Source organism: Lagopus muta, chromosome 22 (assembly GCF_023343835.1).
Source record: "Lagopus muta isolate bLagMut1 chromosome 22, bLagMut1 primary, whole genome shotgun sequence".
Classification (NCBI taxonomy): domain Eukaryota; kingdom Metazoa; phylum Chordata; class Aves; order Galliformes; family Phasianidae; genus Lagopus; species Lagopus muta.
The window spans coordinates 166,617-193,436 of NC_064454.1; the positions used below are offsets into that span (position 1 = coordinate 166,617).

Below are 26,820 nucleotides of genomic sequence, written 5' to 3' on the forward strand. Positions count from 1 at the left end.
ATCAGTGCATTACCGAATCAATGCACTCCCAACGCACAAGAAAAATGAATGCAGGAACAAACTGCCACAAGGATTAACTACTGCCCACGGCCGTTAGCTGGCATCACCTGTAGACAGCTCGCTTGTCGGCCTCCAGCTGCGCCTGCGGGTCACCGGCTGCGGGGGGCACGGCTGCGGTGGGAGCCGGCGCGGCGGAGAGGTGCACGGGCTGAGCCTTGCTGGGCTGCTGGGCTGTGGCCGTCATCTGAGGGGAAGGGGAAACAGGAGAGAAAAAGGGGTAATGTGAGGGGGAATTGCAGGTGCTCTATGCTAAGTGCTCCGCAGTCCCCGATAAAATCTGCGCTGCTCGTCTCCTGCTCTCAATGTTCAAAGAGAGCAGGTAGGGCTGTCAGACACACAGGCTTTCTGCCTTCTCCCAGAATCACACCAGCTTCTGCCAGCCCTCTGTGTGCTGAGCCCAGAGATGAGTCATCTGAAGCACTTAGAGCAGACAGCCAGAAAAGCAACTTTTTGTGTGTGTGTCCCAAAGGCCAACACTGCCCAAATGGCTGCTGTGAAGGGGCGCGAAATCCGCCAGCAAAATATACATGAGATGAACGCAGTAAATGACTGTGTTAGCGAATGCCTTGCTTTTCAAAAACTTGACATTAATTTAGTGAAACATGCATCTAAAAAGCAAGACCAAGCTCTGCCAGCACGTGTGCAAATTGCTGCACGTCCTCCCAGCATCACCCCACAGCATCCCAAAATCTCCGTGCATAGGGTATGTGTCCTCACTCGAATGTTTTGGGGTGATTTCCATATTAACTAAAATTAAAATTAATGATTAACATTAAAATTAATGATTGCATTAGGGAAATCTGCATTATTTCCAGCCCCTACAGTTCCGTGTTTCTGTGATTCACTGCCAGGCTGTAGTCAGATCTGACATAAATGACAAGATTTAGTTAAAAGAATAACAGCTGGGGGAGAAGCATAATCTCTCTGGGGCCAAATCAATCAGCACCCCAACTCGTGTGGTTTGCAACTCAAAATCTCAGTGCAAAATGAACTCCCTGAGTCGATGTTTCACCTGTTCTTGCTCTGGAATTCTGTACAAATTAGCATTTGTCTGTTTTCCTCCATAAATCTTCCATCCTCCCCCAAGCTGCGTAGCAAAAAGAAGCCTCTGTCTCTGGCTAAATACTTTCTCTGTGTACATAAAGAGGCGTGTATACGTGCAGATGCCTACAGTTTTGTCCAGCACGACTCACCTCTGCACTCAGACTCTCGGCACGGAGAAACAGATTTCTCACCTCGATTAAAAGCTGCACGGACCTGTGCCAAAGCGCCCGCTGCTTTTGAAATGTTTGACTTTAATATCTCCTGCCTGACCTTTCCCTGCTGCCACGGCACTTTTTAATCTCAGTTATTGTTCATAACTCCAAAGTTTGGCTCCTGGAAATTCACCTGGCACCGTTTAATTTCTAACACTCCCAGCGCGGAAGCTGGCTGGGTTACTTCATTTTTCTCCCTTTTCACTCCCAGAGGGCCAAATAAATGGGTTTGTGGGACTTCACCCATCAGTTGGGGTTTCTCCCTGCTTTTTTCCAGTTTTTGTACAAACCCAAATAGAAAGCACTGACTGTGTACGGCATTCCAGCCACGCCGTTAAATACCTCTACTTCCTTTCTCATTTTCCCTGTTCCTCTCCCTGCCAGCTCTGCTGAGAATTACTTTAAATTTTGGGGGGTAAATGGATTTTGTTTTCCCCTTTTCCCCTTTCTTCACTTGAGCACTCATTTACCGGGACACTGCAGACCATTCTGTGTCCTCGTCGGCAGACGGAGCCCCCAAATCCTGCCAAGTTGGCTGCGTGCAGCTGAGTCTGCAACTAATTGGGCTATTACTCACAGAAAAGCCTCCTCTGCGGCTGTTTCGAAGCCATTACCTCACCTTGGACTAAAGAAAATAATCCCACACCTCATGCAACCTCTGATGAACAGCACGGTGGTGCCAAGTCAGAAAAAAATAGGAGAGGCTGCTCCAAAGCAAAGCGTTTGCAGACAGACAGGGGTGCGGGGCAGGGAGGAAAACAGCCAACAGTATGTGCACAAGAGAGGGAAAAAAGCATAAAATTGCCATGCATTCGTGCAATGGTAACTGCTGGGTAACGGCAGGGCTGAATTCTGTGCAGAGAGCTGAAGCGATTTTTGTGGTACTGCATCACCTCCCGGTTGTACTCCTGTTGGTGTTATAATCCTCTTTTTGGTTCTTCAGGACGAAAATGCTTTGCCAGAGCCAGTGGCAGCACGCCTGGCACCTGCAATAATCCCTTTTGCTCCACATTTACGAGAACTGCAGCCAAATAGGTCAGCTCCAGCCAGCAACCCCAGCGAAGGTGCTCAAGGCAGGGCAGCCTGCTGCATACGATCCTATTCACAGGGACATTTCTCAGTGCCTTTGCATGAAATCCATGTGCCATTTATGCAGGTTCCAAGCCCAGAACGATGCTGAGGACACCAGGAGAGGGACTCACTGATCCTACAGAAAAATTGACATCTCTGCTCGATTTTTAACCTGCAACAGCTGCAGATTTTCTGGATTTGTCCGTGACAAATGCAACACCATTTTAAAAATGGCTTCTGGGGGCAGGCTTATTTTCATCAGCTCCTGTGCTGAAAATGAGATTGTATTTTTAAAATAACCTCTACTCTGCTAAATATATTTGCCCAACTTTGACAGTGAAATGGCAGATGACTTTCTGCTTTTTTCTTCCTTTTAATTTATTATGGAAAACACATGGATTTCTATGCAGAGTCCTAATTTCCAACAGGTAGAGTTGCTCAGCGATCACGCTTGGTCTCAATTACACCGTTACGTGCTGGTAGCAGAACCAGGAGATTATTACAGCGTTTTTTCCCTCGTAAGGCAGCTGTTCCCACCACTTCTGATTCATTTTTGCACATTTCTGACAGTGAGGTTGATTGCTTGCGTGGCCTCTGTAGTAACGATATTAATGCAAAGCTCCCCCAAACCCCTTTTTTACCATTTTTCTCCCTAGGATGGTCCCTTTGATAATGGGGAGCTTTGCAATGTCAGTTGTAACTGTTGTAATTGATTGTTCAACTTGTTTTCTTATTTAACACTGACCTCCCCATATCTGCTGTATCTTTGGGGAGAGGAATAAACATGCAATTTGCTTTTCTAAAAGCTAGAAATACCAAATCCTACCATTTTCAGGTGAAAAGCTCACAGCAGCCACAGCATTCAGAAAAAAAAATAACAAACACAAAACAAAGTGCTTTTTGCTGCAGCATTCCCCCTAAAATGAAGGGCAAACACACAAGCATCCCCTTCAAAAGGATGAAAAAGAAAGGGCTTGGGTGGCAACAGCCCCAGAGATCCCCAAATGCAATGTTCTAAATGAAAATGAGGGCACAGAAGGGACAGGGAAAGGTATAGGGTATGTCTCTGTAGGATGCCATGGAAAAGCTGGGCTATTTTAAAAGTCCCTTAAATTGCCCATTAGGACTAAATCGGCGTCCCAGCTCCCTGCTGCGTAAGCGAGAAAGGCGCAGCGTTTCGACTGGGAGGCACTAAGAAAAAAAGGAAAAAGTGAGGGAAAAAAAAAAGCCCTGAGCGGAGCAGCGGAGCGAGCAAATGATGACACAGAAGTTGGAGGAGCCATAAAAGCCCCACCGAGGCATCATTTGCAAAAGTGACCTTTTCCCACCGAAGGAGACGAGCTGAAAGGAGGCCCGGGTGGCTTCAGGGGAGTGCAGAAGTCACGGCTAGGCAGCAATGTATTTATTTTCCTTGCAGGAAATGGTCTCTATTTTTTTTTCCTGGGGGGTATTTTGTGCTTTTGCAGCCACACAGGGATGCAAATGGTGGAGAAAGGCAGCAGAGCTGAGCTTTGAAGAAAACACAAAATGGGGAGAAAATTCACATTTTTCCATATAAGCCCTATAAAAGCTGCCTTAGACACAGTACCAGTTCAGTGCTACATCTGGATCATCCACATTCAGTCTCAGCAGACCAAACCAGAAATACAGATTTGCCCCCCAAAAGCTTGGAATAGGCTGCAAAGAGGAGGGCCAACCCCAAAACCCAACCTTGCCAGAGCCCAAATCCCCACATCCAGCACATTGGGGTGCACTGGCTGAGTTTCTCTTGGACCAAATTCCTTTTCTTACAATAACTAACTCTGTAATGACACTTGGAAAGGAGGTTATTCGACTCCTTGGAGCAACACTGTAGATGAAGTCTCTTTTTCCCTGCGACGGCTTGCCAAAAATGCCATAAAATCAATCAAAACGCCATTCAAATTGCCTCCAAAGCCACCTCACTGCAGAACCCACGCTGCAGTGGGAGGGGATTCTGGGGGGATGAGGACATGGGGGACACTCACCTGTGGGCTGTCTTGGTAGGGAGGAGGGGGCACCGTCTGGGTGGCCATCATCGTCAGAGCCGGTGCCGGGGAGACATGGTGCATCCTGGGCAGGAGTCACATTGAGAACCTGCAGGCAGGGAAAGGCTGCTGGATTTGGGGGAAAAACACCCCGAAATGGGGCTTTTCTTCCCCAGGAGGGAAAAATAACAATAAAAAGGAGACAAGGAAAGGAAAGGAGAGGTGACACCCCTCACACGAGCACAGAGCTCTCTCCCTGTGGGAAACCCAAAATGATTTGTTGACCCTTAATGTGACAGTTATGTGAGATTTGTCATTTTGGATGGGAAATGCATTCAGGGAAAGGTGACGAAGGCCACAGGTGAGAGCAGCGCTGCTGCAGCCATGGGCTGCCTTGGGTGGAGCTTGCTACGCTTTTCCCCATAGGAACCCTGGTGCACGCAGGGCTCTGCTTCCTCCTGTGATCTGTGGGAGGAAACGTCCTCACCCACGGCAGAGGAACAGGGATGCTGAGGTGGGCTGGCTCGGGGTCTTCAGATCATTCCCTGCAGTTGCCTGGGGGAAGATTTGCAATATTCTGCTCTCCTCCGTGAGACTTTGGGCCTTGCAGAGCCCACCAGGCACCACAGGCACGAAGGCACTGTGCTGATACAGAAAGCTGAGCACTGTGCATGGGATCAGCATCAATCGCCGTTATTGTTTTGAGTGAATAAATATGAAAAATATTTGTTTACAGATATAATAATACAGGACTACTTTTCACATGCTTTGCATGTCCCTTGAATAGCTTATTAAGAAAGCACATCCAAAATGGAGGGCATTGAGAATGTAGAGTGGGGTCAGCGCGTGACGCAGACCTCCTGAAGACAGCATTTATGGGATTAAAATCGTAAAACCACAGAATCTCCTGACTTGGAAAGGACCCACGAGGATCATGGAGTCCAACTCCTGAAACGACGCTTTTATCTTTTTTTACTCTAATAAAATTATCTGCTCCTGAGTGAACCGGCAGCTTAAAATCTTTGGGGTCAGATGTTAAATCCTGCCCTGCAGGCACACAGGCAGCCCCATCCTCGAGGGGTGACACCGAAGCCCGTGGAGGAAACCTCACCAGAAACAGCTGCAGCCGGAAAAAGCAAAGAGCTCGGCATCCCGACAGCCCAGAAAAAAAACGGGAAAAAGGCCCCTCAGAGGCTATTTTGGGGCAAAACCCGGAGCTGCTGTCCGTGCCTGCAGCAAGCCTACCGTTAGCAAGCAGCGCTGCACCGCAGGGTGCAGGCTTTGTATCCGAATGTATTCCCAGAAGGTGGCAGTCCAGAGCCCGAATTAATTGCCGAGTATCCCCCAACCTGCTCGCCACATCGAGCAGCGCTTTGAGGCTTCACAGGTGTTGATTTGTGTGGAGAACGCGACTTACGGCCAAATATAAAAAGGGATAAGAATGAGAGGCAGCCGTCGCCGACAGCGCTGTGTTTATGTGGGGCCGCAGCAGCCGCGGGGCCCCGTGCGGTGCGGAGCTGTCAGCGCTGCCCTGCAGCCCCGCGGATTTATGTCAGCGCTGCGCCTCTCCCCGGAGCAGCGAAAGTCCAGTCGCTGCTGTTTTAGGTACTAATTCTTACTGTTTGGTCATTATTTTCCCCCTTAAATGTTTTTAAACCGGTGTGCCCTTGGCTATAGGCATCCAGAAGAGGAGAGGAGAAAGAGAAGGGGTGCAGAGCAATAGCCCCTGCAGAGCATCTCAGATCAGTGATCCCACCTTGGGCAAATGGTGAATTTTCGGGGCTGGGAGCCGACGAGGGCAGGAGGAGTCAGCCTGCTCCCGGGGCATCACACACAAATGAGAATTTTTGAGCAATAAAACTGATAAATGCTCTTTTCATTTCCGGAAGGGGTTTTGGCAGCAATCTGAGATCAAAGTATCCTAAATTTCCTTATGAAATAAAAATTATTTCATTTCACTGTAACATTGCCATTAAGTTGGAAACGTATTTCCCACAGAGCTCGTGCCGACCTAAAAGAGTTGCAGCCCAGAAAGATTTATAGGCTGCTTTTTTGCCAGCCATCTCTTATCTCTCCTTTCAAATTAACGTAATTAGAACGAGTTGAGAAGTCATCTTTTCAGGGTGGTCACCAATGCTTCAAAATGTTAAAAAAATCCAAGTATCACTGGCAGTCATCGCCATCCTGGAGGCAAAGAGGAAATAATCTCTGATCCGCACGATTAGCAAAACTGCTGTGAAAATGCATTAGAAGAAGCCCTGAATGTGAAAAAATCGCCGCCTTGGACTCCACGTTACCAATTTTTTCAGATAACGTTAATGTTGGCTTTGCAAAATGCAGCTGTTGCTTCCAAATCAATGGAAAACGGGGATCATTTTTTCCAGCCAATTCAACAGCTTCTCCCTGCAGCGTGTGGTGGATAACTGAGAGTTCCATGTGGAAACCATGCAGACAGGTTTTCATGCATTTCCCATTTTCCTCCTGACGTTGCAAAATTATTTGAGACGGTTGGGACTGTGGTTCCACCACAGGAGGGGATTTCACCCTTCCAAAGGGTGTTTTCTCAGACAGCTCACGAGGACAGCGTTGGTCATGCTCTGCTCACAGCAGGCTGCCAGAGCTCAGTGCTGCTGTCTCCACAGAGGGCTTCTGCACGCTGATGTTTATGATATATGCATTCATTATTCACATATACATAAGTTAAAATGAAGAAATATGGCTGACAAGAAGGGAGATGCACCTCCAGAGGACAATATATCCTGCTGTGAAACGCCAGCCAGGACAGGTTCACTCTCTGCGGGTGACAACATCCCTCTGCTTGCCTGTGAAGTGACTCAGGAGCGAATCCCTCGGTCCCACATGCAGCATTTCTGCCGTATCCCCATTGCTGTCTGTTTTTACTGAAATTTGCCCATTTTCCTGAGAGCAAAAGTTTCCAGCTGCAGGTGAGCATTAGGTTTTCACAAGCTACGAAAGCAACCCTCTAACATCACGTCTGATGATGTCAATTCATCAATGGTCAAAAATGGGGAAGAATCCTGTTTTTCAGGGTATTACCCATTCTCAACTGGTTCTCATGATTCTTCTCTTTCTACCACATGGGCTTGCATGCTGCCTTGAATGTGGATAGATGCTAGAAACATCACGGGGATAACAAATGTTTCTATTTTTTTTGCAACGTTTGGTAGCCAAATTTCCTCTGCTCAATTCCAGGAGGATTTCTGCACTGCTAACAGCCCAGACGCAGCTTCCCTACGTACTGCACTTTGACAACTTCCTGGTGTCTCATCACTGAGTTATTTCCCAGTAAAAAAAAGATGAATAAAGGCTGGGCTTCTGCTGCTGCCGCTGTGTAACGCAGTTTGGGATTTGATATTTCTGCAGAACAAAATCCAGGGCCGGAGCAAACTCCTCTTCTCCTGAAAAGGCTTTTGACCAACACAAAGGCAGCAGAAGGGGAAAGGGACACGCTGCGCCGCATGGCACGTCCCAAAAACAGCTCAGTTCCCCACGGGACGGGGAATCTCCCCGTTGAGGAAGGGAAACAGCGTTAAGATATTTGCAACCCCCCAGCTGCACGGGAAGGAGTAGGTGTGGGAGGGGGAGCTGCTGTGGTGCATTTCTGATGAGAACAACAATTACCGCTAAATATTTCTCTTCTCTCCGAAGATACCCATCCCCGCTGCCGACTAAAATGCTCCAGGGATATCTCTGCAACATAAACACAAGAATAAAACCTGCAAGAGCCAGTCAGAGCTTTAGTAGACAAGGTTAATGTACCTTGAACGGCAGCATTAAACAACTTTGTTCTTTTTGTAAGTGGAGAGCTGAGATACCTGCGCACGTTTTAGTGTTACTTTTATAGAGGGAGATCCTTAAAGCACCTTCCAAAAAAACTGGCACAGGGAAACATCAAAGAGGTTTCTTCAAAGTAACATGAAAATACTTGAATTTTGGGCAATGCAGCCCCCGGCCCAGCAAAAGTTCCCAAAAGAGCAAATTGTGATTTTTTTTTTTTTTTTTGGAGGGCAAATGGAAAACCTTTGAAGTGAAACGTAGCTGAGGAGCCTAAAAATGTACAAAATTCCCCTTGTCGGACACAAACTGTCCAGGAAAAGGTTCTGATTGCTTTGAGAGCATTAGCAAAAATCGGGAGAGGATTAATTTTCTAGCAGTTCTTCACTGCAAGCAATTAACTGTGAATAATTTATGATCAAAATCTATCCTGATGCTTTCAAAAGTTGCCTTGCACACTTCAATTTCAATTGCAACCTGCTAATCCCATGACATAGGGATTGCTGTGCAATCATATTTCCAACACCCAAACTCCAAATTTCAATCACATTCCAGTCCTGAAATAGGAAAGTTTCACCCCAAAGTCCCAACCAGGTTCAGACTTTGACACAGAACTTCTTGGAGGACAGAGGAAATCTTCCTCAGCAAAAATGGATTTTTTTATACAACATATACAACATCAGCTTTGTTATTCCATCCCACAGCCCATCACCAGTTTTTCAGTCAGAGGATCAGATTGGCACCGGTGGACAGAAGCCACCCACAACCTCAGTGCTCCAAAGATCCCAGCAAAGATCCGGCCACAAACTACGCAGGACTGGGTAACACACGTCGGCTATTTGCATCAGTTTCATCAAATCCCCCAGCACACATGTGAGTGATGGCAACACCAGCAGGAACAATTTTTGGTCATGTGGCAGAGACTGGATTAAAGCAGCAGACCTACCCCAATTGCAGAAATGTGGATGGAAAGATATGCACAGGAACCAAGGCAAAGATTTCCCTGCCCATGGGAATCACCAGAAGCAAAGCAATGCCATGGAACACCCATAAAACCCTTTCCTCGCTTAAATCTGCCTCATTTCTTACTAACTCCTGCTAACATGCTTGCAAATTTTTCCTTTGGGAGAGTGAAAGGAATCCCTTTGGAGCTGGCTGCTTTCCTCTTTCCCATATGGCAGATAAATCAGAGCTCCCAACTTGCTGCACTTCTGCTTCACATCCCCCTCTTGCAGCTCTCTGGTCTTCTGGTCTTTATCACCACCAGGGAAATGGGTCTGGGTTTTTTATTCTAATGCAAAATTCCTGGTGATAGATGGCTCTCCAGGGCCTTCCCCATCTTGTAGCTCTCCTCTGGACACCCTCTGATAGTTTTATGTTTAACCTAAGAAGAGATTCCGAGGTCAACCCAATCCACACCTTTAGTAGAAACGGGGCCAAACCTGAGATCTGGAATAATGAGAAATTCAGCCACTTCGCCACATACTTAATCCTGTTTTATTTGGCTGATGGAAGGTCACTAGTGAGGATTGAGGCTGAAAGGGCAGTCTGGAGAAAATAATCCTGTCATTATTGACTGCCGTTTATTAAAAGGGCTTTCAGAGCAGGCAAAACTCAAAGAAAAGATGCAAAAGGTTTTGCACTGTGCTTTGCCATGCAGCCTCCAAGTGAAGCTTCACTTTGGGCTGAAAGAGCAGAAAGAACTGAACAGCTTTTGGGTTTTACCCTGAGATGCTCCAGCCCTCATCTCCGCTGATTTAGGAGGAGATCAGGCTCCTTTCCAGGACAGCTGCCCACACTGAAGGCATCTCAGTTTTCAAGTTAATATTTTGTTCAACAGCCAAAGATTTTTCTTTGCTTCTTTAGGAGGAAAGTTGCAGCCAATGGGGATTTATTTTGTCACCCTCTGGGTGCCTCCAGTGTTGGCACAGAGCAAACACATTTGTCACTCTGTCAGGCCCTAATTTTAGCAATTGGGGTTGACTGAAGAACTGCGAGATCCTTGGTTTCATGCACATCTTATTTTAAGCTCTGCATTTAAGTTATTTTTAACTGGTGACCATTTCTCCATATCCTACTGAGCTGCCAATATTTCGCAGTGATAACAGCCCATATTTGGGGTATTTTTATGACAAAATCTGTGTTTTCCTCTAGTCTAGTCGTGGCTTACAGCTCTTAACAATGTGCTCTCAACGCTTGAGCCTTAAAGCAAGATCCCCTGCACAGCCTGATTTCTAAGGAAAATAACAATAAAAATAGGAAAGTCAGCAATTCCTCTCTAATGCTCACCGAATTTAGCAAAGGGGCAATACAAGTGCAAGGTACCAGGAAAGAGCAGAAATCCCTCAGACAAAGCCCTGCCGAGGTCACAACTCACCATATCCCTCTCAATTCATACATCATTGCCCAATTAGCACAAAACGAGGCTGCCTTACCGTCTGTGGGTGCTTGAGGAGCCACTGCACGAAATGTTCCACAGCCACAAAAGCAAAACTTCTGAGTATGGGTCACAGTCTGGGAAAGAAAATGGTGAAATATTGCATATGGAAAGAAAACAATGAAATTGAAGATGAAATATTACATAGAGGATGAAGCTTTTTGTGCTAGGTCCTCTGGCACCATCAATGAAGCTACTGCAGGCCACCCTGCAAGGGCAAGTCTGCTCTTAGAGAACTTCTTATCACAGGATAGGGCAAAAAATAGGAGGAATCAAGGAAGTCGGGTGAGAAGTGCCCCTTGGGGATGAAAGGTGGACTAGTGGCTGATAAGTCAGACCCCCAGGGACGTGACAAGCATCTCCAAGGAATGGGAAAAATGTATCAGAGCTTTAGAGGTCGAACCGAGATGTGCCTGGAATATGAAGATGTGCTCGATGCCAGTATATCCACAGGCGGAAAGCCACAGTTGTATCTCGTCCCGTCCCCTTCTGCTCCTCAGGAATGACAGCTCCCCAGCACAGGATCTCACAGTGGGTTAGTGGTACAGTTTGGGTCTGAAAAGGAGAAAACAGGGAAAAAGACATGAAGCTGCTGCTGCTGTTGGCCATGCCCCTGTTTTGCACTGGCTGTCACCATTCCCATAGTTAATTACAATCTTTGCTTGAGTGTAAATGTGCCTCTACACTCCAGCTCAGACTGCGTGAACCAGGAAAGAGCCATTAATTCTAAAACAGGGGAGTGGATCAGGAGGTTATCTAATAAGCAAAAGTCCGTATAAGTGTTAGAGATGATGCTGCGTCTCCCAAGGATCTGGTCTTTAAGGAAGCTGAGATTGGGATTTCTAGGCCCTTCTAAGCAGATCAAGTGGCAAAATTTCCCTGCCTAAATGGGATTTAGCTGCCTAACCCACTTAGGTGCGTCTGCAAATCACCGTATTTCTCAGTTCAGCTTTAATTATCTCACTAAATGCCCTCACAAATCTCCCTCTCTGCAGCGGTTCCTGTGTCAAAAAAAAAAAAAAAATCCACACGGAAGGAAGCTTGCAAGGATGACTTAAAACCTGAGATTTCTTGTGACCAAGGTTGGCAAATGGGTGCTACTCCTTGACAAGACAGAAGTCAGCGAGCCAGGCGAGTCCAGGATAAAGATAGCTGTTATCTGAAACCTTCTGCATCACGGATAATAAAATAAACAAACAAAAAGCGAGACCGAGCAGTGACTTGCATGGCCATGGGCACATTTTGTGTTGTTTTTTTCTCTAAGAGAAAAGGAGAACGTAGAAAATGTAATTCCTGGAAAACTGGATGACATCAAGGCCTCCAAGAGACACTGGAAGCAAGTGGATGATTTCAACGCAAAGAGACAAAGCTCCCCAGATCTCTGATACATACATCACCTCTAACATGCTCCTCAGATCTCCAATATACGTCTGATAAATGTCCCTCAATTTACATCACCTCTAGATACAAGGTGATAAACATCACCTAAGATCTCCAATATAACCTGCAATATCTACAACAATATAAATCACCTCTAGAGAGCTGCTCAGATCTCTTGCATTTGTCTGATACATACATCTCTTATATATATCACCAGTCTGGAGCTCCTCAAATCTAAAATATACATCTGATGTATGTACCTACCACGACATACATCACCTCTAGAGAGCTCCCCAGATCTCCCGTGCATGCCTGACATATCTACCATGCTATATATAACACCTCTACAGAGCTCCTCAAAACTCCAATAAACATGTAAGTCCCTTGATAAACATCCCTTCCAGAAAGCTCCTCAGATCTTCAATCTGCATCTGCCTCCCACGATATGTATCATAGGGTACAGACCTCCTCAGATCACTCACATGTGTCTAGGATATATTTATACCTTGGCCTACAGCTGCTCAGACCTTGAATGCACATGGGATAAATGCACCCGGATATGCATCAGCTAGAGGAGAGCTTCTGAGATCCCCAACATCCGCCCAAAATATCTGCCATGCTACGCACCACAGCCCCAGCACTTAAGTGTTTGTTTCAGTATCACTCCCATGACTTCTCCATGCAAAATGCCATCTGAGTTTCCAGCACTACAGTTGTGAGCACACATTTATGCATGTGCTCTTGGCACAAAATCTTCTCTGCCCATCCAAAAGCTGGACTCCAAATCTCAAAAAATGGAAGACTTGGTGAAGAAGCAAGAAGGCTCTCGGCTTCCTGACCAAGTGCAGGTCGTGCCGAGAGGTTGAGAGACAACCTGGGTTATGCTGAACACTCGGATGGGTCTCGAGCCCAAAACTCTTCAATTGCAAACATCATTAAGGATATTTATAATCAGGAATAAAAACCTATGGGCTCGTGCTTTGGCAGAGCAAGCACAGGCTGACGCCGAATGCTAGTCAAGGAGCTGGGATGTGACCTGCTTTGGATTTGTCCTGACAGTGTTTCCACAAGCTCATATTTTTGCAGCAATTTGTCGTCCCTGTAAAGTCTTCTTTCCTCCCATGGGAGAGACTTTTGTCATCTGGCTTTGCTTGTGTGAATAAAGTATGAGACCTGGAAGAAAAGGAGCAGATAAACAGAGCTTTGCGAGGGCTAAAACAGCTCCTGAGCAATGCTGATTTCCACCTTCAGAGCTGATCAGGGCTGTGGTCTTGGATACTGCACGCACCTGTTTTGACAGGGCAAAAATACAGCTTGCATGGCTTCTGCACAAAAGATGCAGCTCTTGTCGCTGTCACAAGGAGCACAAATAGCCAGTCCCACCAGCAACGCTTCCCCAAACGCTCTTGCAAAGGGAGGTAGATCTTCATTAGCCAGCACACACTTTCAGCAACTTCAAAAGGCATCCTTTGAAGTTTATCAGAGGCCTTTGAAGTCCTGAAGATGCGAGAGGGAATGGAGATGTTGCCTCCAAGCTGCTCCATGGCAGATACGGCACTCAGTGCATGGAGCAGATGCTGGAGGGTCACAAACAAGACACACTGATGGCAACGATTTGCATTCCTGGAACAGACTGCATCTACAGCAATCCCCCAACCAACACACCCTAAATCCCCATTTACCCAACTTGCATCATGTCCATCAGTGAAGATGGAAACCCAGGTAAGGTACCAGCATCCCAGGACTTCAGCCTGTGCTCAGAATGCAAAAGGCTGCTTCCTTAGAGCATCCCTTTAATAAGGATTTAATTAAATATAAGGAAACGCTGATTAATATTTAGCAAAAAATAATCATTAAGGATTGTTGCAAAAAATGATGTTTCCTGGCATGCTGACTTGATTCCAGTGTGACCAAACCGTAGCGTTTCCTACATCAGCAGCTCAGTGCTGTTTAACTGTGGCTCAGTTTTTAACAACTCTGTGCCAGCTCCTCTGACCTGAGCAGGAACAACAAACACTGACATCCCTGATAACGCTGCTGGCTTTGCTGAATTTTTTCATATCTCACTCCAAGCTGTGCCATCCCCAAACTCTGTACCTGCGGTGAAAATTGGAGAAACCCTATCAGCATGAAAAGTATTATAAATGAGCAAAACCAAGGCTCAAATTTCAGTTGTGCTCTTTGAAGAGCACCAGTCATAATTAAGAGGCGATGACTCCTCTCCAAGCACAACAGCAGCTCCAACACCCACTGCAAGCTGAAATAAGGAGCACTGCAAAAACTCCTTTGATTGTATTTTGTTTTTTCCCCATCGGGCAATTTCAGAACAAAACGCGGCCCAGAGGGTGGGAGCACCTGAAGGCGCAGAGAGCAACCCGGCGTTCTCAGCCGTTCATCCTCCCACCTTCCCAGAGTCACAAGCTAACCCTGATGATGCCATCGTCAGCAAAAAGATCTGGAAAGTGTCAACATGCACACACTATTTCCATATTTCTGAAAAGCAACACCATGCACCAACCATGGATGAATCCACGAGCACAGCACTGCCCCTGTAGGTGATCTGCATCCTTGGAGGTGGGGGGAAATGTAAAGAAATATGGGAATCTCCCCGCCAGGCACATGTGTGCACATCTGGGCACGGGGAACAAAGCGGCCTCACCACACTGCACCAATAAATAATGGAAAGTCAAAGTGCCCCGCAGGAGCGGCCCCACACTGTTCAGCCTTGGGCGAGATGGAGGAAAATTTGGTGCCCATGAGGTCTGAACAGTGGGATTAATAACACATCAATTTTAATGCAGGGTGGGTCGTTTTGTGTCGTATTTCTTTTTCTTTCCCCTCTTTTTTTTTTTTTTTCTGCTTCACAAACAGCAAAGTGAATGTTTGAGCATCTCTGCGGGGGGTTAATGAGGACTCTGATTAGTTATTCAGATTTGCCGATGCTGCCTCCATCCATCCTCTGACGGAGAGTAAAGGGAAAGAGGTTGCAGAAAAGCTCTTTAAAATGACCTGCTCGGCTTCACAGCCTGGGTCTGCAGGTTGGAGGGCTCCCAACAAACCCCAGTGGTAGAAAAGTACATTGGGAAGATGTGCAGATCATTTGTGGGGTGAAAAAAAACGCTCTTGTGACACAATGTGTGTCAGGCGATGCTGATTCCTACAAAGACTTGAAGAAAAACATTGTTTTTATTTCACAAGAAAAATCAATTCTTGGTTCTCTCAATAACATTCTTGTGCAATTCCAGTATGAACCATAAGAGCAAAAATGATGGAGGCAAGGAGGTAAGGAAAGTAAGGAAAGAAAGCAGTGAAGGGAGGAAGAGAGGGAGGGGGAGAGAGATGGAGGGAGGAAAGAAGGACAAAAGGAAGAGCCGGGATGTGCAAAGAAAGACAAACTGGAGCCAAGCTGGCTCAGTGAATGCCAGGCAATGCTGGGGTGCTCCAACCCAAACATGCTCTTTTCCCAGGATCACCTCCATATGCTTTGTTTCTGTTTTAAATGGCATGCTAATTGTTCTGAATTAAGAGCTCCAGCTGGAGGAGCAAACAAGCAATTTGCAACCTTGAAGATAATGCCCAACTTATCTCAAGTGATTTAAGTTTTGGGGGAAATCGTGCCCTTCTGCTTGTGGAGCGTGAATGCTGACCTAAGAGATCATGTGAGTGCTAAAATCACATTGCTGAGATGATGAATGCACCCATTCAGCAGAAACGGATATTACTACGTAGCGACAGCTGGGGGTAGGATGGTGAGGAGAAGAAAAAGAAGGAAAAGAAAAAAAGGGGAAAAAAAGGAATATTTGCATATGGCTTCATATTAAAGACAGCAGAGATACAGGCTGCACTCTTCACTGCTGGGCAATCCAAAATCCGTAGTAGGGCTCACGAGTACTTTCTCCGTAATGTTTTTGGTGGTTTTTTTTTGTGCGTTTCATTTACATTTTGTTCCAAAATATGCACACTCTCAAGAAAATAAATCTTTCAAGCTTTATCTCTTTGCCCTCTTTCATCTCTCTTTCCCTTTCTTCATTTGCTGCTAGATGTAGGAGGCGAGAGAGAAAGGCTGATGTGATTATTTTACCATTCTGGATAGTCAACATTAAAGAAAATGTTGTTGTTTTTCTTCAAAAATAATAATTATTTCCAGCAAAAACAATGACCATTTGAAATAATTCATTTTATCTGCCAGATGTGGGATTCAAGAAGCAAAGTTTATCTCCATCTCACTGCCTGTTATGCCCTGTTCCAAGAGGAACAAGTACTGCTGGCAGTGAAAAGGACTCAGCAGAACAGTTACTTCTCCAAAGTGCAGCGTAAGTGTCGAGCAAATGCAGGAGGCGCTGCCTATGACCACGACCAAATGTTTGCCACCAGGCTGCGGGTGAATCCCTCCTGCTGCCCCCCAAGGCTGAGCTGGGACTCAGCGTCCATCCACTCCCAATGGCCGCCCAGTGGCAGCATCCCATCAGAGGACACTGACGGTCCCATAAGGTCCTCTGATGAAGATGCAACAACATTCTCCTTGTCTGTCTCTATTTCATGAAGAAATAAGGGTTTGATTGCACCCCAAAGAAAGGAAATGGGAGCAGGCCTCAGTACTGATGCTGCAGCGCTGGCTCAACCCTTGGGAAATCCCTCTGCCAGGACTCACAGCCCCGGAGGCCCAGGATGAGACCAGGAGATGCCACCAATCATTCTGGCACTGCTACCAGGAATGGCAGCCCCTGGTAAAAGGCCAAAGCGAGCGAGGCGATCTGACACCGCACCGTTCCCTACACGCCCCGTTACGCAGATTAATTCTTCTTGATGGAGAATTACAATTAAGGCTCCATCTTAAGGAGATATCAGCAATCAGATATCTTATCAAATGCCACCTCAATTATTCAAATAATCCCTAGCTCTAGATTTGGGTGCTGTTTAGGGAAAGTGCTCCCATTAATGTGCTGACACTTCCCCATCACGTCCGACATCCTCAACTTCGTGTCTGATTATAGAATTTGCATTCAATTTAATTTTTCCATCTGGAGTAAATGAATAGTCCGAGTACCTACCCCATCCTTAATTACATTTGTTAAATTAAAAACCGGGATGTGAGAAATTTAAATGCACGGAGCTCTGTGGCCAGACAAACTGCTCGTTCAACCTGCCATCTCCTGCTCCAGTTTCTTTTCCTTCCCCACAGCCACGCATCAAAGAAATTACAACAAGAAAACAAAAATTCTTTATAAATGATGAAACAATAGATGATCTTTTGACATTTCCAGTGCTGTTTGCAGGAGAATGAGATAAAATGTAATAAATTCATATACTTCTGTGTGTTTCTTGGCTCCAGCAGCTGAAATTTCCATCTCTTTATGCAGAAGTCCTGGGGAGCAGAAATCCTTGATAATGCCAAACAATTCGACACTTTATTTTCTCTTTACTCCACACCACGCAAAACACAGGCTTCAAGCTGCCAGCTGCTGGGAGTGAAACCAGATGCCACAGCCCTTTTCCATATGGAAACAGAAATCGCTCCGTCTGGGGGAGGACGTGAGTGCAGTGCTCTGTGACCCCGGGCTGCTACCAGCAAAAGCGAAATAAAATATTGCAGTGGTGCAACTGGAATTTGTTACCCCTGGCCCAGTTTGGACCAAACCCTGAGGAACAGCAGGGAAGGTTTGCCCTGAGCAACTAAATTTCCTAATTTTCAAACAAAAAGGTAACAGTGGAGGGGGCAAATGCAAGCACTGAATGTGACTTTTTTGTAAGAGTTTTGCTGAAGCTTGATGAATTCCCATTCTTATGGAGAAATACACCCTGATGAAACTTCAAGTGTTGGCATTAAGAGGTTGATTCAAGGTGGTGAGAGAAAGCCTGATAAAAATAATAGTTAAACACAAATTGAAGATAAAGCGTTTATGGCTTTGGCCATTTTAGTTGCAATGCTACATACATCACATGCTGGGAAATGTTGGGTAAGTATATTTGGCTGTTGATTCCTGTCCAGATGCCAGCGACAACAAAAATGTCCAGGAAAGTCTGTTCTTAGTGCTCCCAAAGACTATTTGAATTAAACAACTTGTATGTGGGTAAGTAAGCGTGCAATGGTAATAATCCTCTGGTTTGGGGCTTGCGAGACTGGTAATAAAATGGCTAAAAATATTCAGGAAAGCCACGCTCGAGTAAAGTGAGACAGGTGAGAGCAGAGCCCAAAATAGCTCCTCCCTTTGCTCTCAGCATGCTCTGAGCTCCAGAGACATTTCTGCACTTCAGGAAAGCTGGATTTGACCCATCCAAAAAAAAAAAAAAAAAAAAAGCAACTTTGGAGGGATGCAACAAGATGAACCCCAACCCAATCCGAACAGCAGGATTTGCCCATCAGAGAAATCCTTGGATGCTGCAGCTCCTCTTCCTTTCCGTCTGTCTGCTTTGTTTTGAGTTAACAGTTATGGTGCCGGAGGAGAAAACATCACGTTTTAGCAATGAGGTCCCTGGTGAGTCTCTTTAAAAATTAATTAGTGCCATGCGACATATTAGCTATGAATAGTAATTTTAGCTTTTGTAACTACTTTACCACCTTCCACACCACCAGCGTTCCCATTTTATGCAGTCCTTCCAGCAAAGTGGACCCTAACACCACGGGTACCAAGGAAATTGCTGCCTGTATCTCCTGGAAATCCACTGAGACATCACACATTCCCCCACTGTGTTTTCTGTGGTGCTTTTGAATAAACAAAGGCAATGGTTGCTGAGCTACCTGCAGAGTTGGCATCATTCACAGGTGCAGGCTCACAGCATTCCAACTCTTCTCCAAGGGCAAGAGCCTGGCCAGAATCCCATGACTTCTGCATTAAGGTGAGAGCTACACGGAAGAAGCAGTGGCTCCTGATTTGGCCTAGAATCTAGGATGAAAGTCCTCTGAGCATGGAGCTCCTCCATGGCTAGAGATTCCCCAACCCTGGGGGGGGGAACCTTCAAGGATGGATTTCCCACCGCTTCCACCATCTCCACGTATGGAAACCTGCCAGCCCCAAGGATGCACAGTGCCCCATCAACCCTGGTGAAAAAGATCCCCATAACCCAAAGATGAAGATTTCCCAACTCTGAAGGACGGAGCTCAACAAAATCCAAGGCTAAGGTCCTCCTCACCCCAAGGACCTGGATTCCACAAACTCCAAGGACGGCAGTTCCCCAACTATAAAATGCCTAAAACCCACATCTGTGAGCCCTCCCAACCTGGAGGGCAGAGATCCCTCAAACTTCCAGGATGGAGCCCCTCTCCAAGATGTGAATGGAGACTTTCCAAGGAGAGATAATCTCTATCTACAAGGCCAAAAATCCCTCCAAATGCCAAGGAGAGACCCTTCCCGAGTCAGAAGGAGGGAAATCACCCCCGGGACCTTGCTGCCAGCAGCTGCAGCCACTCTGTACCAGACAAGACTTGCAGACATCATCCCTGGTTAGACACATCTCACCCCTCCACTGCCATGGAGACATCGAACGAGCCACCATTCCACACTGTGGGGCAGGAAAGCCCCATACAAGCAAAGCAGCCGGTGCTGAGGGGCCTCACCACGTCATCTGCCTTCAGGTGGATGGCGAAGCCAAGGGGAATTTGCAGGACATCTGGAATGTATTCATTTTATGGCATGTTTCATATCACGGACAGGTACTTTGAAGCAGTAAGCAGTAGCAGGGCGGCACGTCCCCCTGGGTGGGCTGCGGTTTGCGCTTTCAGCGTGACAAAGGGGCTGGGGACACAGAGCTGACGTTTTCCAAACACAGCTTTGTGCCTCTGGGGACAAATCCAGCAACAACTTTAAAACCAAAAGGAAAAATAAAGGACAGGAGGGAAAAAAAAGAAAAAAAAAACACACAAAAAAAACCCATCCTCCAAGTATTTAAGTGATGTTGATCCCCCACATCAGGCCATTAACAGTCCCATCACAAACTGTAAATGAGTCAGATAAATTAAACGGCTTAGCAGCTGCGACAGAACACCCTTCTGAAGATTCATTTGTTTCATGGAAAAGAAATTAGTCAGGAATTTAAAATCTTTCCAGCAGCTTGACACCCTGCTAAAGCCCACATGTTGGTGCGTGCAGCCCCTGAAGGAAAAGTCCTCTGCTATCATCCCAAATCTGGAAAGCTGGAAACGACCATCCCAAAGCTGGGGATGAGCATCCCCGAGCAGGAGACAAAGACATGTGCCTGTTAGCATGCTGCTTATGAAGCTGCACCTCTCCCAATGGCCAACAGCACATGTGTTAAGAGACTCAAGCAATGAACTGTCCTTAAAACAGTAAGATTCAGCTCAAACATCTGCGATGGAGAGGGAAACCCAGCAGCAGAGAACAGCAGTGACCAAGCTGCAACAAAGAAATGGGGGTGGTGAAGTGCAAGAAATGGGTTTATCTCCTGGGAGCACAGAGCTGCAGTGACTGACTTGCCCCCAGGGCAGTGAGCTGCAGTGATTCACCCCCCTGTGCAGCACACCGCATCGATTTCCCCAATCCCAAGCAGAACCACAGACCTCAAACCTCTCCAACAGCCCCAGACAAGGAAACACGGGGGCCAAGCCATGCTTGCCAGCCTGCAAGCTGAATGCCCTTTCCCCCATGTCAACACACGAAAATAATGTGTTAAACCACTTCTAAGAGCTCGCAGCATTCAGAGGCCTCCACGGCTCCCACTGCTGTCACCCTCCATCCCCGTCCCTTTTCACTCATGCAAGATTGAGGTTTTTCGCCTTCAGCCACATTCATACTTTACTGCACAGGCAGCACCATCTCAAAACTCCTTTTAGTTGAAGTTCAGAGCTATAAAAGATGCAAAATGCTCCTAAATTATTCACAGAGAGTTTCAGTAGGAGGTGGTAACAGCAGCACCGTGGGAAAAAACGAAGGATTTGGGGATGGAGCCACAACCCTGAGTTGTCTCCTTTTGGGTGGCAACCTCTTCTTGTAGTTGCCGAGGGAAGGAAGTGGAGGAAATGATAAAATAAAGGAGTGTGAGGAATTCAAGGAGCGCCCATTTTTCAGATCTCACACACCTGGACTGTTTGGATGTTACTTCTGCCCAAAAACAGGAGGTGTTTCTTTTTTTTCCTTTCCACTGCGAAGCATTGTACAGTGTGAGCTGTTTGCTGCTCTGGGAGGCTGGGAGACCTGCAGCATTCCAGGCCCTCAGAACCACTGGGCTGTATTTGCCCTTTGGCGATGCTGAAACCTTCTCAAACTTTACAAGACTGGAAGAAAAAAAATTAAAACATGGCACAGGAGGAGAAAATGCAAACCATGAAATCCCATCTTGGCAAAGAGGGATAGAAACAAACAAAAAAACGGGGAAAATTTAATAAGAAAGTCGGAAGCGACTTTGCACTTCAAATATGCCCAGCTTTCAAAGAAGGAAAGCTGTGACAGCCTTTTCCTTCCCCGCTCTCTGCGTTCTGCTCCACTCGGTTCAGCATTCGGTTGCTCCCGGGATGGGATCCCACTCAGCCTTCAGCTCCGGCTGTGGGCAAACCCCAACAACCCCACACACAAAACCACGAAAGTAGGGCACCAAGCCCTGCAAGATCCAAACTCAGCTTGATGCTCACTAATTACCCTGTAATAGTATTTATATGCTGCCGGCACGCTCGGAAATGCAGCTCCTAATAACTGAGTTCTGCATCAATATTAATGCCCTGGCTTGACTCTCAACATTCAGGGAATGGTGGGAGACAAAGAAACATCACAGCGAAGTGAAGGGGGAGATGAAAAAATATACGTTTTTTTGTGTTTAGCAGGAAGGGAGTGCTTGAGATCAAATGATGGGATCCCCGTGGGTGAGGATCAGCCGTGAAAGCAAATATAAATTGTACGTTCCCAACAATCTTCCCGCGGCAGAAATTTCCTGCCATCCGTAATCCCCCAAATTCAGCTCCCCATAGGCAGGAGCGGGCTGGGAAAACACCTCTTTCCTTGTTATGGGAATGAATTTCTGAAGTTTGGGGCTGATCAGCATTCCACAGCCTGAGTTGCTCCGAGACAAGCAACAGCAAATGCAAAATTCCGGTCTGGGGTTGGCTCGGCTCAAACAACCAAACCCTTCCTTCTGGGAAGCACCCCTTTTCAGTGACACTTCAATTCATAAGAGAAGGACATCCCAACATTTCCCAAACGCACACACACACACTTCACCATTTGCAGAAGTGCGGGGGACACAGCACAAGTTCCAAATGTGCCCCGGCGCACTCTGTAATTCCATTTAATTCTTTTTTCTTAATAATTTCCATGCAGAGACACTCGGCACACTGGGAGCATTTAGGCAGAGTTTAAATGGAGTTAATAAACTATTAATAGCCCGCAGTAAGCTGTGATAGATCGGAGCCGCATGTGCTGCGTGTGCCCAGCGGAAGGTATGACTGCTGCTGTCTGCAGTCAGCGCACAGCACAACAAATCACACAAATCTGCCACAGAAAATCCAGCTGGGAAATCCCATGTCTGTGGGGGCAGATGCACACGGCCAGGATTTCTTCCACCAGAGGAACGGGGCGATGGAGCGAGGTGCTGACGAGGCGTCCCCCTGCAGAGCGGTTGCTGCGTCAACCCGCGCCTCGACCCTCTCATGGGTGCTGATTCGCCTTTCTTAGTTATCAGCATTCCAATATATGGCATCCACACGCTTTCTGTGTGGATGCCATAGAGTTCACCTTTAGCAGAGCAGCGTGCCAGGAACTCCACGTCAGGACATTCCCAGCTCATCATCCTTCTGCACTTTCATTTCCACGCAGGTTGAGAATCGCCCTATTTTTAGGCAATTCCAATCGAGCAAAAGGCAAATGGCTGAATGCTCCTGAGGATGGATGCTCTGCTTCCCACATGCCTTGAGGAACAAAGCACGGTTATGAACAACTACTGGACATGGATTTATGGGCACACTTTTTAAATAACAGCTATTAATACTGCGCTGATCCTTCAGAGCAGAGCTGATCCTGTGTCCACGGCTGCGCTAAGAGGAAGCGTGACTCAAACCAACTGCCCAAAGACTGCCATAAAAGTCAAATACTGCTATAAAGTGACTTCAGATATTAAAAGAAATCCCCCCAAAGAGACTATTTGTCACCTCATTTGGCAATTTTGGCTGGAAACAGCACTCTGCACTTATAGCCTTGGCCATCAATTCTGGTCGAACTCAAGATCTTTTTCAAAAGAGCCACTGAGGGACCCAACGGAAACAGCAATTTTTCCTACAGAAACAGAAATTTTCCCAAAGCTGAAATCTTCTCTCTGCTCAGTATTTCCTTGTTCTAATTTGTGGAAAGAAGTGGGGATGTCTATTTTTGTGGATTTTTTTTCTTTCATTGGAAGAAGAGCTGTCTGTGAGAAGGGCTCAGAGGGCAGAAATGAGACTTTCTGGGGAAAGTCTTTCCCTGAGACTTCCAATGGATTCCCATTCAAGAGACACTGAGCAGCAGCATCCCAAAAGCAGCCGCCCAGAAGTGTTTTTCCATGTTTCTTTGTTGATGTGGTGGAAGAAGAACCTCGAGAAGAAGCAAAACTCTGGTCCAATTTTTCCTGTGGCGAATGTGTGGTGCTCATCATTTTTAGAGGCACCCAGAAATGCTGCTTCTCCAACATCACTACATCAGCCCATAAGATGGGCCATTCCTATCACTTCCAGCACTGAAGGAAGCACTTCTTCCCAATCACCAGGGAAAAACCTCACGTCTCCATGACATAAAATGCCTGCAGGACTTCAAGTGGCCATTTTTACCCAACTCTCTGGATGCAACTGCCCCAAACAGGGATTTGCCAAAACAAAACACCAACAGCCCAACCCCTGCTGAATCGGAAAGACGGCCAATTAATTAACTGCAAACTGGCAGAAGCCAGCCTGAAGTCATTGCACTTTCTATCTGGCCATCCACACTGGACACGGCTTTTTTTATCGGTGTTTGTCCCCATTTTCCTTACACTGAGATGGGAACCGCAGGCACTGTGATGAATAAGAGCAGTAGCCATTTGAGGCTCACTGTAGCTTTTTGCCTCTCTGTTGAAATCTATTGGCCTACGTCCTACACAGCTGCTCCCAGCTGAATGGATGCAGCCCACCTCCAACGCCAGCGGGCGATGGGATTTGGCCACCAACCAACATGGGAAAAAATACAACTGTTATTTTGTTGGTTGTTTTCTCTTTCTTTCTTTCTTTTTTTCTGTTTTTTTTTTTTTTTTTCTCAGTTGATTTATTTGGACTTTTTTTTTTTTTTTTTCACTTGGAGGAACATGTCCTGATATATATCCAATATTGCAGTTCTACAGAAAAGAGAAAAAAACCTCTCTGCTGTCTTTTGCCTGCCAAAGGCTGCAAGTCAAGAGATGCCACCATGGGATGTCAAAAGCAGAGCAAACTCCTCCAGGGGAGAAAGGCAAAATCTCACGTCAACATTGCAAATTTCAAAGGCCTCCAATGAACACGGTCCAGTGATGCTCTCTGATTCTCTCCGACGTCTCACCGGCTTTGTGCAGGGAAAGCTCATTTTTGTGCTTTTCTGGGGTCTCCAAAATGGCAAACGGGGATTCTAGGATTATTTAATACCAAGCCTAGGATGAAACAGTGCATTTTTTGCCCATCTGGTCTCCTCTGAAGGAAGAGAACCAATGGCGAGGAATGGCCCTTTCTCCAAACCGTTCGCTCAGGACGGAGAAAAATGCAAAGTTTTGAAATGCCTCGATGAAATTTAATTTTTGTTTGAATCAACAGCTTCACTCTGTGCCATTTTAATGCTATTTTAAGTTGAAATGTCAATTTGAAACTAACATTTAAAAATGTCAAAACATTTCAAGTCTGCAGACAGAGCTGATAGCTTTTGCTTCCATGTGTCCAAACAGAAATCACTTTTGGAATTTTACCCTGAAAAAATGAAAAATCAATATTTTGACTACTTGGAATGAAAACAAAGTTAAAACATAGTATTTCCTGCAGGATGCAAACAATATTTTCTGACAAGCTGTAATCACCAAAACCTAATCTGAACCAAATGTTTGCTACCAAGGGCTGCTACAGATACGCGAGAAGAGACACGAAGTGGGGATTTTGTTATCGCTGTCTGTCTGAATCATTTCTTCCAGGCCATTTCCACGTTTCCTCGGCCCCTCTCTCCTATTACATCCCAACAGGCTCCAGCAAGGTCAGGCGCGGGAAGCCCTTCCTACCAGCCAGGCTGTTTCCAACACCCTGCTTTTTGTTATAAGGACTTATAGTGGGAAAACCTGGAAAAAGGACACTGCGTTTCCTGCCATGGAATCAGCGTTTGATTTCTGAGGGATCTGCAGCGCTCACATCAGCACCGGTTTGGGGGACGAGGGCAGAATGCACCCAGAGCTGCAGGGAGCGATCCTGCGTCAAATCCCACATAAAAGCCACTTGGCAGTGATCTCACCTTTTAAATTCCTGCCTTGGAAATGTGTTGCCAGAAAAAAAAAAAAAAAAGAAAATAAGGCAAAGAAAAGCAACCTGTGCTGGTTGTCTGAATAAAAATCAGGTTTACGAATTTTTCCCACACCCTGCAAAACCATGGAGGTGCACCAAGGGGCAAAAGCCGCTACTTTGGGGAGTTTGGGGGCTGCAGAGGAATCTGCTCGGCCTGAAGATCGCGGTCCCGGCCGCCTCCACCACTTGACGGCTCCGTCCCCAGATTTCTTTCCTCGCGTTTCCCTCCGTGGCGCTGAGCCCCGCGTGGGGAATAGCGCAATTATCTCGTCTCGCCACATTTTTCCAGCCCTGCCTGAGGTTTAATTAAAGCCAAGCGCAAAAACACAGAGGAGAAAGCGCTTCGTGTTGATATCACCCCGCCACATGCAGGGAAAAAAAAGAAAAAAGAAAAAAAAGGGGGAAATAAAACCTTTATCGCAGACTTTTTAATTTGTTGAACCTCCCAGCTTGGTTGGATACTGCTCCTTTATCGTATTTCCCTTAAAGAAGTGCATACAATATATTTACAAGGGTGTGCATGAGCACATGGGTGCATAAGCATATATCTACACACGCATACCGTGATACATACGCTCCCTCCATATATAAAAATATATATTTAAACGTTCCCTAATCCCCTGTAATCTCCTTGAATTACACCTAAAACGCCCTCCATGCAGGTGACCTTTCCACAAAAGGCTGTTTCTATGCCAACAGCATTGTTTGATTCAGTCAAGAGAAAAATACGGCACAAAACCGCCTTTAATTATCTTAACTCGACGGCGCAGACTGCGTGCTGGAAACATCCCGTCTGGGGGAAAAAATGTCAACACGAAATATTAATTAATATCCAGAGGGTTGGAGGGTTTGCACAGGGTGCAGCTCCTCGGCCACCGACTGCATGGCTGGGCTGCAAAATTTTGCTCCAATTCTCCGTATTGCTTTTGGGTGAGACTCCCATCGCGGTGTCATTTTTGAGCCAAATCCTGTGGTTTCACCCTCCTGTCCCCTCTCCCATCGCACCCAAACTACGGACATCGGTTCCTTCAGAAGCAGCCACACAACTCCGGCACACAGAAGTCTGAAAGTGACCAATTCATGGCGAGGGGGCCTGGGGGTCCCCAGATCCCGCTGCTCCCCCAGCACAGAGCGCTCAGCGGCCCCCAGCTGCGCCTTTCCATCACACAGCCCCTCTCAGCTCTGCTCCCCCGGCGCTCTCCCACCCGACCCCAACGCCAGCACTGCCGTCTCCCGCTGCCCACCGCGGTGACGCGGCGCAAATTCCTGCGCTTTATTTATTTGTTCTGACTCGACCCCGACACCTCGGCGGCTCTCAGAGGAGCGCTGCTCCCCGACGGTGCGGAGGATAAAAAT

The 26,820-nt window shown here is 46.6% G+C and overlaps 1 protein-coding gene across 6 annotated transcripts in view; it reads right to left on the reverse strand.

Moving 5' to 3' along the window:
- The window catches only part of PKNOX2 (PBX/knotted 1 homeobox 2), a 143,084-nt gene that overhangs the window by 94,337 nt on the left and 21,927 nt on the right, over window positions 1-26,820 (reverse strand). For 5 of the 6 annotated variants that reach the window (XM_048968329.1, XM_048968328.1, XM_048968327.1 and 2 more), the window contains exons 3-7: window positions 11,029-11,180; window positions 10,624-10,702; window positions 8,036-8,104; window positions 4,394-4,502; window positions 108-244 (exon numbers count right to left, since the gene is read on the reverse strand). In XM_048968329.1, coding sequence (XP_048824286.1) covers window positions 108-244; window positions 4,394-4,477 — 221 coding nt within the window. In that variant the 5' untranslated portion in view covers window positions 4,478-4,502; window positions 8,036-8,104; window positions 10,624-10,702; window positions 11,029-11,180. The remainder of the gene's footprint in view (window positions 1-107; window positions 245-4,393; window positions 4,503-8,035; window positions 8,105-10,623; window positions 10,703-11,028; window positions 11,181-26,820) is intronic. The other variant, XM_048968331.1, reaches the window with a different exon arrangement.